Source organism: Mustela erminea, chromosome 11 (genome assembly GCF_009829155.1).
Source record: "Mustela erminea isolate mMusErm1 chromosome 11, mMusErm1.Pri, whole genome shotgun sequence".
NCBI classification, from domain to species: domain Eukaryota; kingdom Metazoa; phylum Chordata; class Mammalia; order Carnivora; family Mustelidae; genus Mustela; species Mustela erminea.
The window spans coordinates 72,483,632-72,500,176 of NC_045624.1; the positions used below are offsets into that span (position 1 = coordinate 72,483,632).

Genomic DNA, 16,545 nt, shown 5'->3' on the forward strand with positions numbered 1-16,545 from the left:
CTGATCTTGGGTACTTTCATCAGACAGCACCTTTAGTACCTAAAGCTGGAACGTTTCTCTAATTTCTCCAAGTTGATCATTGTCAGTCTTATTACATTCAATGCATCACTCTATGACCTCCACCTATCCCATGAAACATGCTCAGATTTCCCAAGATTACTGTTTTCTTAAGAAGTATGGAAATAATTCCCGTGGGGGGAAAAATATCCAAAGAATATGCAAAGTATGTGCTTTCCCTTCTACAGGAATTCTTTTTTTATTTCTGTTCTTACCTTCCCTATGATCTGCTTCTACCAATAAAGTCTTCTTCAGTGTGCTTTCTTCAAATATCACCCATTATTCCAGTTTCCCCATTACATGCCTATAGCTTAAGTGATGAAATTCAAAATTAAAGAAAAACAATTAAAAATTTAAAAAGCCCATAGAGACAGAGTGTGTTCTCATTAAAGCAGTCTCATCTACAAGAATGTAGATGAGACTCAAAACTGTGTTTTTGTGGATAATCAGGGGTTTACTATAGCAACAGTTGGAGACCGGATACACTTCTATCCTAAATCATGCAAATTAAAATGCTGAACTATGATTAGGACTTCCTAATAAGGGGGCAACTATATGAACTAAAACTAGGACACAGAGAAGATAGGTATGAGGTAAACAGAAAAAATAAACTAAAATCTCAGCACCCAAAATAGTAAGTGAACAAATACAGTGGAAATGACTAAAAGAGACCGGGGTTCCTTGTTGGATGAGAAGCCATTAGGGTAAAGGACAGAAATGAAATTAATTGACTTTGTCCTACCAATTAGACAAAATGAGAAGTTTATAACAGAGCACTGATTGAAAGCAAGCTTGCTTCTCTTTAGTCTCTCCTTATGCTTCAGAATTCTTCTATTTACGCCTCCTGCACATTCAGTCATCCACAATGCTTACATCTGTTCATGTTTGGTACTCGGATCTGAATGACAGCCCAGCCCCCTTCAGAATATAGGATCACACTATGACACTGCATAACTAGTTCTCCATACATGAAACAAAAACATTCTTGAAGTTCTTCCATAAAGAAATTTTTGCAGGAGTCAAACTGGATTGTTTTCACTTAAACACAATTGTTTTTTAGCTCCATGCATTGCACAGGAAGATCTGTGACAGCTTATAACCCAAATGGCACATGGACACTATCTAGCCTAAGATCACGGTCCTCTGTAAGACTTCAAACCTCTTTAAAAGAAAGGATATATATTTGTATCTCTAGGGCTCAAATATAATCCCTGGAAGACAGTTCCATATGTTGGAGGAGAAAAACAAATGAATGAATAAATGAATAAATGAATGAATGAATGAATGAATGAATGAATCATTAAGTGAATGACCATAACAAGTTGTGTTTCTGCTTCTAAAAGTCATGCCAAGTGAAATGAGCCCACCTAACAGTTGCAAAACCTTCATCTGCCCTTTACTATGCAAAGGTGGAGTCTCCTGGGTTCACAATGGACACAGGAAATGATACTATGCAGCCACTGGGAAAGGCATACAAGGAGTATCTGACATCTTGGCATGAATTTCCCCATCTGCAAAATGGAGGAAACTTCTACCAACTTCATGGTTTTGGTGGAGACAACATGAAATAACATACTAAGTTATGTATTTCAATCCCCTGCATAGAGTACAGGTCAGGAACCCACCCTACAGTATTTCTGATGTGGATCAACCTAGGTTCTACTTGAATACTTTAGTGATAAGATGCTCATTACACTTCAAACACTGTATTTAATTTTTAATTAACACAAAACATTTGAGTATCTTTCCCAGAATTAAGCCAAAATTAGCCTCCCCAGAACTCCCACACTTGGCTTTCTCATCCTGTCTGGAATACACACATTATCTTTTCTTTATTCTCTACTGTATCTAATCCTCCTGAATAAGTCATTGGTTCCATGTTATACCTGGTTCACAGACCTCTTGCCATCCTAGGTGCATCCTCTTGTTCGCTTCAGTTCTCTGAACCGGAGAAATTACTAGTCTTTTTCATGTGAAATTGACTTCATTTTGAAGTTAACTTTCCCCCACCCTGTTTTTCCTTATGAGCTTCAGCTTGCTTTTTTTTCTTTTCCTTAACCACATTGTTTTATTTGTCCCACAGCAATTCACCCTGTAGTTTCCACTCTTCATTTCAATCAGATTCTTTTTAGCCTTGATTCCAGCACCCCAAGGGTTAATTACAGCTCCCAGCTATAACACACACAAATAGGCCAAGCACATCATCGCCATGGCTTCATCTAAGTCATTAATAAAAATATCAAACAGGACAAGGTCAAAGACAATGCCCTCCAGCTTACCCTGATGAACTTTTGTCGATCCTGATGTCAATTCATTAATCAATAGACTTTGGGTGAAGTTGTTCATCCAGCAATAAACGGAAGGAATAATAACCTTATGACAACTGGATTTCAATTTTATTCTAAGAACTGTCATAAGAGTCCCTGTCATAAGCTTTGCTGAAATCCAGAAACAGCGCTGTTACTTACTAAAAGGGAATGACGATTTTGAGACTTCAATGTCCAAAGATCTAGTTTTGAATTTCACTAACATTCTATCATGTGTTTGTCTATAGATCCAGGTTTGTTTCCCACCACCTTTTTTTAAAAACCAGCATATCTTCTGCTCACCTTCCTCCTTGATTTTTTAAAGATTACAAACAATAGTTCTATGAATATACCACGGGCAATTCCTTTCACATTCCAGATGTCATTTACCTGGGACTATACAAATGAACTCATTCCAGCGGGTATTCTTAAGTGTTTTGGGGGAGAGGGGATTGGGAAGGGCAGGGAGCTGAGCAAAACGTGTTCTAAATCTGACTATATTCCTTGTGTTGTGAAAATCCCCTGCTTTATGCATTTTGGTGGAAGGCAAGGCCCAGTTGCTGCTGCAAAAGCCAAAAGCCCCTCTCTCAGGGGTCTGCGCAGGGGTCTGCGCAGTCAAACCATGGGCACACGCCTAGTGTCACCTCGCACACGGGACCAACCCTAACTCTACAGTAGGAGCTAAAACAACCCGAAGAAGCAGGGAGAAATGTGGACACTATTCTGACCTCAAGAGCAGAGGTAATAACCTCCAGTCACTGGGGCAGTTGGGACAGTGAGGAAAGGGACAGTATCTGGAGCCGACACTCCTGGTGGCAGCGGGGTGCTTCATGGCCGGTTCCGTGGCATGATTTCAGCTCTGGTCTGCTTATTCAGCTTTACACCGTTCCTGCGGTTTTTAAATTCTTCCCAGCAGGTCTGTCAGCCACATGATAGCCTCTCAGTAAACCTGTCTGTTTAATTCACCCAAAGAGAATTTCTATTGCTGGCCAGAGAGAACTCTGACTGGTCCGTTTATTTGGAGTGGCGAAGCCCCTTGAGCCCTCCGACCCAGCGAGGTGGTTTCCAATGGGCCCACTGTCTGAGGCCTGCCCTAACCGCTGTGCAGGCAGATCTGCTCTGCAGCTGCCACTTGGAAGAATATTTGCTCTGAGAGAAAAAAAAAAATAAAGACTGTCAATGGAAACTAAAGATGGAATGCAGATGAATAGATAAAGAAAGAGAAAAAAAAATTTGAAACGTGACTGAGCAGTTTCGCTTTCTCTCAGTTATTTGCCTTTAGTGAGGACACTATTATAATCTCTTGTTCTTCTTGCTTCAAATTTTACTCACTCACTCACTTCCATAAAACATTTTTGCTAAGCACCTACTATGTGCCAGCCACTCTGCCGGGCACTGGAGAGGCAGCTGCTTGGCTCTTGCTCTCAGTCTCAGATGCAACAGCTTCCTTCTTACTAGTGTTTTCTTTTCAGTATCCTTCGTTGATAGTTCCTCATCACCAGGACCCTTGATGGTGGAATGCCCCAGTGGTCAGGCCATAAAATTCCCTTCCATTTTTGGTGTTCATTGACTCTTTACATTGTGTTCCAGGTCCTCTGTTCCCTTCCATGTCCTCTACGGCCTCTCCCTCACCACGTGGCCTCTTCAGCAAGTTAACCAGAATTCTAACACAGCCAGTCAGGATGCTCAAGAGTGCAAAAAAGCAGCAGTCAGGACCACAGCTGGCAGTGTCACTTCCACCATGGTGCTCTACTGGCTGGAGCAACCACAAGCCCAGCCTAGATGAAAGGGTGATTATACAAAGTCATGGTTCATTTAGGGCCACCAATGTAACAACTACCACCCTTGGTGATCCCAAACAATTCCCTTGTCAAATAACATCTATAACCCAGACAACTTCCAAATGTCTACCCTGGATCTCTTTCCTAAATTCTAGACTCATGCATCCAATTGCCTTCTGACACGTCCATTTGCACATACACTGCGCATGTCAGCTTTAACCCAATTAAACCTGAGTCGCATCTTCCCCACTCTGCTCCTCCCACAGCCTGACCCATCTTCCCTCACAGCAGCTCCACCACCACAGTCACTTAAGTCCACGTCCTTGGGGTCATCCCTGACTCCTCATCATCTCTCAAATCCCACAACAAATACTATCAGCTCAGTCTTGAAAATACATCCTGAATCCAACTACATGCCTCATATATATGTGTGTTTTCTCCTTCACCTCCCTCAGATTTTTTACCTAAATACCTCTTACCTCCTCGGCGAGGTTGCCCCTGATCGCCCCCACTTACAGCTGTACATGCCTGCCCATGTGCACATGTATCTTATCTCACAGGAAGCAGAAAAATGTTCCATTGCCCCAGGAGGGTTTAATCTGGAAACCAGAATACTGATGGAGAGCTACAGTTTTTGAGAACAGATGTGGCTTAAAATCATGCAAATTAAAGCATTCCTCATAGATTCAGAAATCAAAATGTATGAGGCAGAGAAACCAAATAATGAGGTAAATTGTGTGGTAGGGAGAAAAGAAAGAACATAACTTTCAGCTGCCAGTCCCATATTTGAACATCACACACACCTCAGACCATCAGACAAAACTCTGAAGATGGGTCTTCATCCTAACACCAGCCATCTATAGGGAGAGAGAGGATAATAAGGATCTTGGCACAGAAGTCAAGCCCTGGGGTCGAACCCCACATGAAGTTCCCTGCTCAGCAGGAGGCAGCTTCTTCTTTTGCCCCTCACTCTGCTCATGTTCTTCTTCTCAAATAAATAAGTAAAATCTTAAAAAAAAAAAAAAAAGTACTTATGTGAATTTTGGTAATTCATAAATCACTTTACATGATTTTTGGAGACAGCTTTTTTCATATGTAATGCCGATTTTTTTTTTTACATAATGTTGCACATTAATTTGACTATTTTACTAGTTTTCCCCACAGCAGAAGAAATAAAGGACTGCTCCAGTGAATATCATGCCTAGCTATAAGTTTGCTTTTTTTTCTTATACATAATAACTAAATGTGAAATAAAGAGTTCTGCTACACATACTGTGATCTCATATAATAAAAAGCATAACAGAATAATTATGTGCTTTAATGGTAATATATATTTATGTAATCACATGTACTATATTCTTATTGCCACTTATGGAATCTGTTTTAAATTTTTCAGCATGATGTTAAGTAGGTTAATGTGGCCCTTATTTGTCTTTGGCCGAAAAAGAAAAGAAAAAGAAAAAACACTAAAGTGCTTAACTTTCTATTTAAGTACAAAAAAAACAAAAAACCTGTTAGCACTTTCATTATTTTCTACAGTATTTCTCTGCCAACACTTGAACCCAAGTAGGGAAAAGGGTAGCTCTAACGATGTCTTAAACCATGGGGAAACCAGATATACCTTTCAAGCTAATTGAGTCACTCCTTGGTTAAAAATGCTCCTTGACCTTGGACAACAATGACAGGAAGACAGTACTCAAAAGGGCTCTGGAAGCCTTGAGCAAACTGAGCAGCATGTTTTCCAGTGGGCCCCCAGTCTTGCAGCTCGCGGGTTGTATCTACATACTTTGACAGTGTATAAGAATCTAAATTGCAGACATTTTAGGAGCTTTCCACAGTACTTAAGAGACAGCCTATATTAGCAGTATCTTATTATCCACTGAAGGGTTTTATTTTTCTTTTTTTAAGATTTTTTTCAATTTATTTATTTGACAGATCACAAGTAGGCAGAGAGGCAGGCAGAGAGAGAAGAGGAAGCAGGCTCCCTGCTGAGCAGAGAGCCCGATGTGGGGCTGGATCCCAGAACCTGGGATCATGACCCAAGCTGAAGGCAGAGGCTTTAGCCCACTGAACCATCCAGGCGCCCCCACTGAAGGGTTTTAATAATGACCTCCAAAGTCATTTCTACTAGTGCTCTTCCACAGCACTTATTTCATTATTCTGGGGCTCCCAAGGCTTTTGTGTAACCTAGAAGGTCATTCGTGGGAATAACACAAAGCAGCTGGGCTTCAGATTCTCTTTTAAAGCAAAGAACAGAAATATATTTATACAGTAGGTACACTATCATAAATAAGAATGTTACTGTATGATGTTAACTCTCAAAATTTAAATTAAAAAATAAATAAATAAAATGAATAAGACTATTTCACTTTGTGGAACTCAAATTACATATGATCCTTAAAAAAACCTTGAACACTTAACTAAAATCCAAAGAAAAAAATCCAATAGTACCTAGTGAATCTTAAGTTATTTTACTTTTCTTTCATATATGGGGTTTCTTTTCTTATTTATTTATTTTTTAAGATTTTATTTATTTATTTGACAGGTAGAGATCACAAGTAGGCAAAGAGGCAGGCAGAGAGAGAAAGAGAAGAAAGCAGGCTCCCCAATGAGCAGAGAGCCCAAATGAGGCGGCTTGATCCTGGGACCCTGGGATCATGACCTGAGCCGAAGGCAGAGGGTTTAACCCACTGAGCCACCCAGGTGTCCCATAAAGCTACGGTTTCAATGGGCATGGTGTTTGGATTTTTCTTACACTTTTTATTTTATTTTATTTTACTGATTTTTAAAGATTTTATTTGAGAGAGAGAGACAGCAGGAACAGGGGAAGGGGCAGAGGCAGAGGGAGAAACAGACTCCCTGCTGAGCAGGGAATACAATGTGGGACTCAATTTCAAGACCCTGGGATCATGACCTGAGCTGAAGACAGATGCTTAGCCAACTGAGCTACCCAGGTGCCCTGGTCTTACACTTGTTTACTTATATTCATTCCCCTTCTTCAAAAAAAAGGGTACTATTAATTACATGGAATATAAAACCAACCTCTTTTAGAAAACAACTCTGATGTTAACAATTTTAAAATTTGGCAATATCATCACTAAGTTTAGAAAACTGCACATTAAAATGTTTGATACTGATTTTAGGGCTTGCTAAATAACAAGGTCCTGTGTGTGTGTGTGTGTGTGTGTGTGTGTGTGTGTGTGTGTAAGTAGATCCCAGTGATATAAGGGACAATACTGTAATTTTAAGTTTACTTTTTTGGAAACTTTAAAAACATTTCATAATTAAAATAAAATCTTATGTGATAAGGCTTTTGACCAGTCCAAAAATTTATTTAAACAACAAAGCAGTCTAACTGTATTCAGGATTTAACTGCATTCAGGATCTTAAGAGCAGAAAAAGGGAGGGTGGTGCAAAAAAAAGAAGAAAATTTCCTTTTCCTCTTCTGACCAAATGCTCAATCTAACTACAGTTGTATAAACAAGCGGGAGATATAACATTATAATTGGGAATCAGAGTATGATGGGCCTGAGTCCATCATACTTGCTACAAGATCCTGGAAAAGCACCTAATCTCTCTAATACTTAGTTTTCTTTTCCTTTGTAAAGTGATATTCATAGTTCCAGGAGGCTCTTGAGAACATCAAAAATGATAATGAATGTAAAGACCCAAGCTGAGTGCTGAGCACAGCATTGTGGTCATCTTTGTCTTAAATATTCCTTTACCTCCTTTTCTCATCCATCACTCATCATCCCAAGCCCAGAGTGACCTCTGGTTTCCTATCCTATGTCCTTCCCCTAGATCTGCTCTAATTTCCAAGGCATTTCATGCTTTGAAATTATTACTGTCTTTCCATTGCTGTGAAATATACAAGAAAAGAGCCAAGTAATTTCCGCTAGATACTGTGAGGAAAGCAATCTGATTAATCCATCAAAAAATGCCAGAGCCTTAATCTTTCTTGAGATATCAGTAGATGTATAAACAAGCAATGAAAAGCAGTATAAAAGAATAAAAACTTTAGGAAATATTCTAAGGAGTATTTTCTATACTGGGCAATTGGCACATAGTCACATTAATGCTGCCAAGGAGTCTACACCTCCCCAGCTCTAACTGAGAAGATTCCTATAAGCTATTTCTATAGCCCCCACCCCAACTCTGATTTCAGAGATCCATTCAAAGATTTCACTTAAGCAAAACCCAAACAAACGTTAAGTTGTAGAGCTGAAGAACAGGACATGAAAAGACTAGAAAAAGACGAGAGTTAGATGGAAAAGAGGGAGGCAGGAACAATGGGGGAGGTGAGGAAATAAAGACAGAGTGGGGGACCCAAGGAAAGGCAAGGCAGGCCAGTTCTAAAGCACGAATGATGTCAGTTCACCTCATTCTCTGAGAACAAGTTAAGCTATGTCTTAACTCCCCAGGAGAAGCAGGGAATAAAATGTTGCCAGAAAAGTACTGCAGAGGTCCACACTATTATGTGGCTGATTGACCTGGGATGGCTCCACAAGACTTGGAACCAGGGAAAATTGCACTCACACAAAGAAGAGTGATTGTTTAACAGTCAGTTTTAATCAGTTAGCAAATATCACAGGACATGTTTAAAAGTCAGTGTTAATCAATTAGCAAATATTTCAGGACAGTGAATTTCCTTCATGTGGCTGCTTCCACAGAATATAAAAATCATCAAATGATTCCAGCCTCACAAATATAGGTTTCTTTTAAGACCTGAAGGACATATTTTCATATTATTTCTGTTAGTTTCTCTATTCACGTTACTGATTTTAGAGGCCAAACTCTTTTTCTTCTTAGATTAACCATTTAATTTTGGAGGAGGGAATAAATACATTTTTGAAATCTTTTTTTCAAATCTTTTCTTCTACAAAACATAAAAGTTAAGTCAAGTATACTAAGAAAAATCTAGATTTAATTGCAATATTGCAAAAGACCTACTGGAAAATATGAAGCAAAAATTCCAATTCTAAGTCAACTGAATACATTATTGACTCCAAAATCACCAATTAAACAAAAGAAATTATATTTGCATTGATGTGTGAATCTGCATCCATTCTTGGTAGCATGTAATATATTCAACTGCTCAGCTCTAGCTGTCCTTGTAGCCACATTACCATATTATTCAAATGTATCTATCATTTATATGTAAATAGAGAAGATAAATGGCTTCTTCATAAGACAACAATTTTCAAATGATAAACAGACACAGGCAGACATTAGCAAGATAAAAATGTTGCAAATATGCATTCTATTATATATTTTTAAAAAAACATGGAACCTATTTCAAATTTTTAAAAAAGTAGTGTGGTAATTACAAAATGGGATCCTAATACATTCACAATACCAACAGCTACTCTTCTCAATAAAAGTCTCCACCAATGTCATTTGTATCTTATAAATTACATGTTCTCAGATCCATCTGTGAAAATTGGGATGTTAATTATCATGGTTACATTTCATGATTCCACAGTTAAATGCTGAAGTGATGCTACATAAATACCATATGTTTTTCTAGGAGAAACGGAGAAAGATTAATTATGAGTTCAAGTCCAAGTCTTCTAGCAGTAATACTCTCAACACAATAAGATCATTACATTGTGTGCTATGCAAATTGGAAGTTTTAATTAATAGCTGAAACACGAACTGAGGGGGAAAACTATGAAGTCTAAATTGCAAGTATCAGGCTTTCCTCCACCCACCCAAAAAGAAAAAAAAATCTTAGTAAGAATGCTTCTGAGAAAACCAAGTTGTAAGTCCAAAGGAGGGGTGGGGGGAATTACCATCTGTGAACTTCCTTTGATGCAGTGATCACTGTCATGTTTAACCCTATTTGATAAACCTAAAAATTATAGCATATCTGGTGACAAATAGGTTATTAAAAGATAATATATCTGATGAAAATTCAGTTTAACATTTTTCTGAATTTTTCAAAATTATACAAACTTACTAGATAATATACTTTGGTACAGCATCTTAAATAAGAAACTCTATCATAATACTACAAGACTTTTATTTATGTTTATAAAATCTGAATTCTTACTTTACTCACCACATATTCGAACACAAGTGTCAGCGTCTCCTTGGTGTGGATGATGTCATGGAGCAGCACTATGTTAGCATGTTTTAGTCCTTTTAACAGAGAAGCTGTAAAACAAAGTAGACAGAGAGACGATGGGTAATAATCAACTGATATGTTTCATTATCATTTTGTCAGATGAGATATCTATTTTTCCATTTTCCATTTTCCATTTTCCAATACCTATTCAGAATCAAGGGTAGTGAAACAGGGTTTTCATTTAGAGGTCATGCTCCCCCACCCCCAACTATTTCATGTGTTATTTGCCATTAACCTTTAGTTAGATTCCATTATGGTCAGAGGACATACCTGGTATGCTTTCAATTGTTTTAAATTTATGAAGGTTTGTTTCATTACCCAGGATGTGGTTTATAATGGTATGCATGCCATACTTATGGAAAATATATTCTGGTGAATTTGGGTGGAGAGTTCTATAAATGTCAGTTAGATTCTGCTGGTTGACAATGTCGCTGAGTTCCTCTCTGTACTTGCTGACTTTCTGAATAATGGTTCTAACAGGGACTAAGAGAGGGTTGTTGACATTCCCAACTGTTAACTGGGGATTTGTCAACTTCATTTTAATTCTGCCAGCTTTTGCTTTGTGTCCTTTGCTTTGTGGGTGGTGTTTATTGTCTATACCTTGAGGATTCCTATGCTTTCTTTGTGAACTGGCTCCTGTATCAATATATATGTCTCTCTGTCTCTGATAGTTTTCTTTGCTCTGAAGCCTGTTTTATGGGATATTAACATAAGCACTCCAGCTTATTTTTAATGATGTATCTTTTTACATCTTCTTTTAGCCTACAAATGTCATTAGATTTGAATATGTAAGTTTCTTATAAGCAGCCTATCATTGGGTCATGTGCTTTTTAAATCCATTCTGTCAACCTCTGACATTTAACTGATATTTAGACCATTTACATCTAATGTAAATATGAATTTACTGGGTCAGCTAACATTTCAATCTATTTTCCCTTGGGTATCTTGTAACTTAGTCTTCATTTCTTTCTTTCTTTTTTTTTTTTTTGTGATTAGTCTTCATTTCTGATTTGATTTAGTCTTTTCTTCTATTTTTCCCTGGAGTTCAATTAACGGATTTCATTTTTAATTTTGTGCATTTTTCGTCTTAGCCTTTGTATTACCACTTCAAGGTGGGCTTTTTAGGTTTCATATACCCAAGGGCCTGAAAGAAAATCTAATTTAGATTACAGTTTGTTGTGTACAATTTTCTTTAATTTTATAGTTGTTTTTTGAAAAGCATTTTATCAGCTGAAATGCATTTGTTTTATATTTTCTGAATTTTTAGAGCAGTTTTATATAGATGTGCTTGCTCTATTCTCATTTATTCAAGGGACTGCATTCTTAATTTGAGAGCCCTCTCTTAAATCAGTTCTTCTCTCCTCTATGTAGGTATTATGGATGGTGCTGGTGGGAGAAAGGGAGAGAGTCTGGGGTGTTCTGTTTCTTTTTCATTTCTACAGGATCTTTATTTTTCCCCTATTCTTTCCTTTTTCACTTTCACCGCCATCTTTAAGGGGTACCATCCCTTCACTATATAGCTATATATCTGAATCTCTCCCCCAGTCAGCACTTTCCAATCCTATTCACTTTTTATCTTTTCTGTAGTCAGTACTGTGAACCTCATGGAGTCCCAGTTTTCCCTTTCCGGAGTGATTCTGTCTGCCTCATCTAAGTCCTCCATACCCCTCTACCCTTTCCACAGTCTCCTAAACCTGTCCGAAGTTCTTAAATTCCATTATTTCCCCCTACACTGATAACTACTCAAGTAGAATATTCAAAGAACAGGAGCTTCCTCTAGCATTATTTATTTTAATTAACCTTCAATTTTGGTTTTTGGTATACAACCTGAAGAGAAAAAAGAAAGATGTTTTGCATGTGTTTTGTCAAGAACTTATAATAATTCATATATTCATCAAGTTATTCATTAAAAACCTAGTTACTGGCCCTGGACAAACTCTTGATACCCAATAATACCACAAAATCACATCTTTAGAAAAAGATGACAATGATGTGTCAGTGTAGGTTAATCAATTGTAAGGAATGTACCACACTGGTGAGAGATGTTGATAGTAGGAGAGGCTTAAGGGCAGGGAGGAGGTAGGTGGTGGTCTGCAGGGAGTATACGAGAACTTGCCACTCAATTTTGCTGTGAGCCTAAAACTACATTAAAAAATACACTCTATTAAAAATATATATATACACCCATGTTTTTACATAAAAAAGCAAATCTAGATTATTTACACTTTACTCAAATAAAATGATATTACATACATCATGTAGCATATTTTAGGTATGTAACCACCATGCAAGAGGGGCTGCACTGGTCATTCACCAGAAAGGCAGGGAGAAAGCATATGGATTGATAAGTTCTAGTACAAGCTCAATGAATGTGAGCAGTTGTTTTATTAGAGCTATTGCTATTGCTATGAATTTCTGTAGACTTCTACAAGCAAAACTGTTTCAGGACCATATACTGTATATTCCTTAATCCCAAGACAAATTTTGTAAGTCCAAAGAAGGTCGTTCAGAAGGAAAATTAATTCATGTGGCTGGTTCCAATACTGGAAGACAACAAGAAGTATGTTCCCTCTGAAACTCAATCAGTAGCAACAGTGTATATAGTCCAAAGCCAGGCAAGTCCAGGCTACATAATGAGGCTTTCTCTTCCATCTCACACAGACCTGCCATGAGCAAGTTAGTTGTATATACTAAAAATCTTACAGCAGAACATCTACAAGTTTATTTTATCTGAGCTTTGTAAATTAGCACACATGGGAAAACAATTATAACAATAAAATCACAGCACACAAACTGTGAAGGCACAACCGTGATACAGACTTATGACAGAGTTTCATAGTATTAATTTCAACAATTTATAATCTTTCTTCTTTTAATTATTCAACTGCCCCATCAGCGTTCAACAATGAAAACTTCATGAAATAGCTAGCTTTCAGATATTAACCTGGGGACCAAACTTTGCTCATTTTAACAAGGACAGCAGGCCTGCACTAGACTCCCAAGGCAGATTCATCCTCAGAGATCGATTATTTCAAACCACAACAGGGTATTTGAAAACGATGACCATATATGGGACTTCACACACACCAGGGACAGGACACAAACAGGTGAAATGAAGAAAGGGCCTAGAGGATCCCCGGGGTTGTATGAAAGCAACCTGGCTTAGTGAGGCAAATTTTGGAAATATATTATACAACAGGATTTGTAATCTTGTCCAATTTCATTTTTCAAGTTACCCCCTTAGCCTGTCCAATTCAGTGAGGATCCATCCTTATCAGCAACAACCTCGAAAAGGTACTGAAGCTCCCACTAAATTAAGAATCCCAGGCCCTGAGTTTCCTTTGCCTTGGGATTTTTTTTTTAGCTGTCCCCCCACCCCCTGCAACCTCTGCCCCATTACCGCCTTTTTTCTCACCACTTACACCTAAATTGTTGCTCATTTCTCAAAGTAATGTCTTCACACTCATCATTTCCCATGGCATTTTTCCTACAATTTCAGGAAAATTGAATTTCTGCCATCATTCATCTTGGGGAAAAATGGTTTGTTCCTGACAGTGACAAATATTATAGAAAAAAAGTCATGTCATTTCTTTATATATTTCTGGCCATTTCGACATGAAGACTCAAAGTCTCCAAACTCCTTTCTTGTAAGTCTCAATTATTATAGATTTCAGATTTCTAAATTCATTATATACACTTTTAAAGTACACTATCAGTTAAAGAGGTACCAATATCTGTATTGGAAAGCAAACCCTCTTTCTTTTGAGCTTAACATCATTAATTTGCATTTGAAAAAGGACAGAGCCACTAATTGCACAGCTGATGGCAGAGGAAAGGCATGGAAGGTCAGAAAACCATCCAGGATCTCTATCAACATCCTGTGAAGGTGACAGACACTCCCAGCAAGTTGCCAGAAACTGTAATTCCTGCTGTTACCAAAGCAAGTGAGTCTCCTGGGCTGCCAAGTCAGACCAGTGATTAGCACCTGCAAGTTCTAAAGCCAATATGTCTCGCTTTCCAAGACAAACACTGTCAAAATAATACTCCATGTAATCCTAGTAATATCCCGGATATAACACATGTTATTTTCTCATCGTTTACTGACAAACAAACCCCGTAACATTAGTGGTGGTAACTCCAGCATACTTGGTTTCTCCACAAATTTTAAGTAAACATATGGCAACATTTTAAATTCATTTCACCACTGAGGTTTGAAAAAGTTCAACTGTATGTGATGTAAAAGATTTGTAATTTTAGGGTTGAGGGTAAAATTCTAACAGTTCCGAGACTGTGATGTTGAAACAATACAAACACAGAAAGATAAGTGTGCCTCTGACAAAGTCCCAGAAGGACAGAAGGACACATGGAGCCTCCCTTCATTTGGTAGCAGGCTTCAGATATCTGCTTATCAGTCATATTGAAACTTCTACCTCCCACTTTGAGAATAAAAATCTTCAATTTCCTTTCTGACTTGGAAGGGATAAATTTTGCCTAAACTCCAATTTCACCATGATTAAATAAATTCTGAGCTAAGAGAAGAGTTCAGAATATGTTCATTTTCTTTTAAAGATTTTAGTTATTTATTTAAGAAAAAGAGAGAGAGAGAGAGCATGCACAAGCCTGGGGAGAAGCAGAAGGAGAGGGAGAAGGAGAGAATTCTCAAGCAAACGCCTCCGCTAAGCATGGGGCCCGATAGAGGCCTGGATCTAATGACCCTGAGATCATGACCTGAGCTGAAGTCAGAGGCAACTGACAGCCACTCAGGAAACCCCAGAGTATGTTCATTTTATCACTTACAAGCAATGTTAATAAAGAAAGAAAGGACAAAACCCTTCTTTAATTTATCAGCTTTCTAAGTCATTATATGATATCATACTAGGGAAGGACAGACCACAAATACACACAAGCAACTTTGTTCACTCCCCCTTTAGCCTCTGGAAAGAAGTAGCGCATTCATATTTTCCTCTCTCTTTTTTAAAAATGTCTTCTTTTCCAGAGGGGTACACTTGGAGGGGCTGCTACTTCATGTTTCTAGAAGACAAACATTACTACCCATTAAACCCAAGGAGCTAACCTTAACTCAAGCTACAACTTACAACAGACATGAACTTTTTCTTTAAGCGCACAGCTAACTAGCTCTAAGGCTGCTGAAATTCACTTTATACTAGATATAATGAAAATACTTACTTTCAATGAGAAGTTACTTGCTAGTACATTCTGAATATTTTTATAGCTCAAGTATTCTGAATGGGAAAATCTGAAGGATAAAGAGAAAAAAAAAATTCCAACAATCCCCTCCCCAAAAAATGCATGCAGAGAAAAATGCATGCACTTATTTAACTGTGTCTGTGAGGACTAGGTGGTCTAGATAGAGAAATGAACAGATACACAGCTCCTAGGTTAACCTGTACACAGTTCTGCAAGGTATGCTGCCTAGTTCAACTACACAACAGGAGAGAGGCTGTGGTTTTACTTAGCTCTAGACCTTACCCTTACTGATATCTACTATGATAAATAAACACAAACACACGCACACACCCATAAACTAACAAATGAAAAAGTGCAAGAAACAGGTTAAAAATGGAACTGTATCTTTGACTCCATGTTTTGCTTTTTATACATTGTATGCACACACATACAGAGAGTCATCTCTGTGTTATGGGAAAAAAAAGTCACGGATCACCCAAAATACAAAGTCAAAATGTGATATCATATAAACTTAATTAAGCTAAAATCACATTATAGGATTTGGAGACATGTTTCTTGACCACCAGGTACCACCCAAACATGGAAAAATAATACAGCATGTTAGGATCACTTTATAAATATCATGTAAATTGCTCTCTATCCGCTGTTTAAAAAAAAAAAAAAGTCTACTGTTTTTACTTGCACTGGAGCTAAGTTCTTCTATTCAGGGATAGACAGAAATTCAATCCCAATGCATATTCCTGCTTTGATCCACTCCTAATATCCCCAACATCGCAACCCTGAATGAGATGTGGTACTAGAAATTACAGACCTGACCACTCCCTCTTTCTGGGGATACCTGTTTATCCCCCACCTCACTACTGGCAAAGGGCGGCCTATGGGGGGATACCTCCACACTGCAGTCTCACAGGACCACTGGGAATGCTAACTAAATCATTTCAAAAAACAAATACCTCTCATAGTATAGCTGAACCACATAAAACTGTCAATATTTGACATTTTTGACCTACTAACACAGCAATTTCACACGGTTCCGCCTAATAGAGTTTACCTGGCTCAAAGCAAT

General features: G+C 38.0%; 1 protein-coding gene across 4 annotated transcripts in view; it reads right to left on the reverse strand.

Annotated features, from left to right (window-relative positions):
* Window positions 1–16,545, reverse strand: part of CDK14 (cyclin dependent kinase 14) — a 572,715-nt gene that overhangs the window by 319,589 nt on the left and 236,581 nt on the right. For all 4 annotated transcript variants that reach the window (XM_032304318.1, XM_032304316.1, XM_032304319.1 and 1 more), the window contains one exon: window positions 10,206–10,300. In XM_032304318.1, the coding sequence (XP_032160209.1) occupies window positions 10,206–10,300 (95 nt within the window). The remainder of the gene's footprint in view (window positions 1–10,205; window positions 10,301–16,545) is intronic.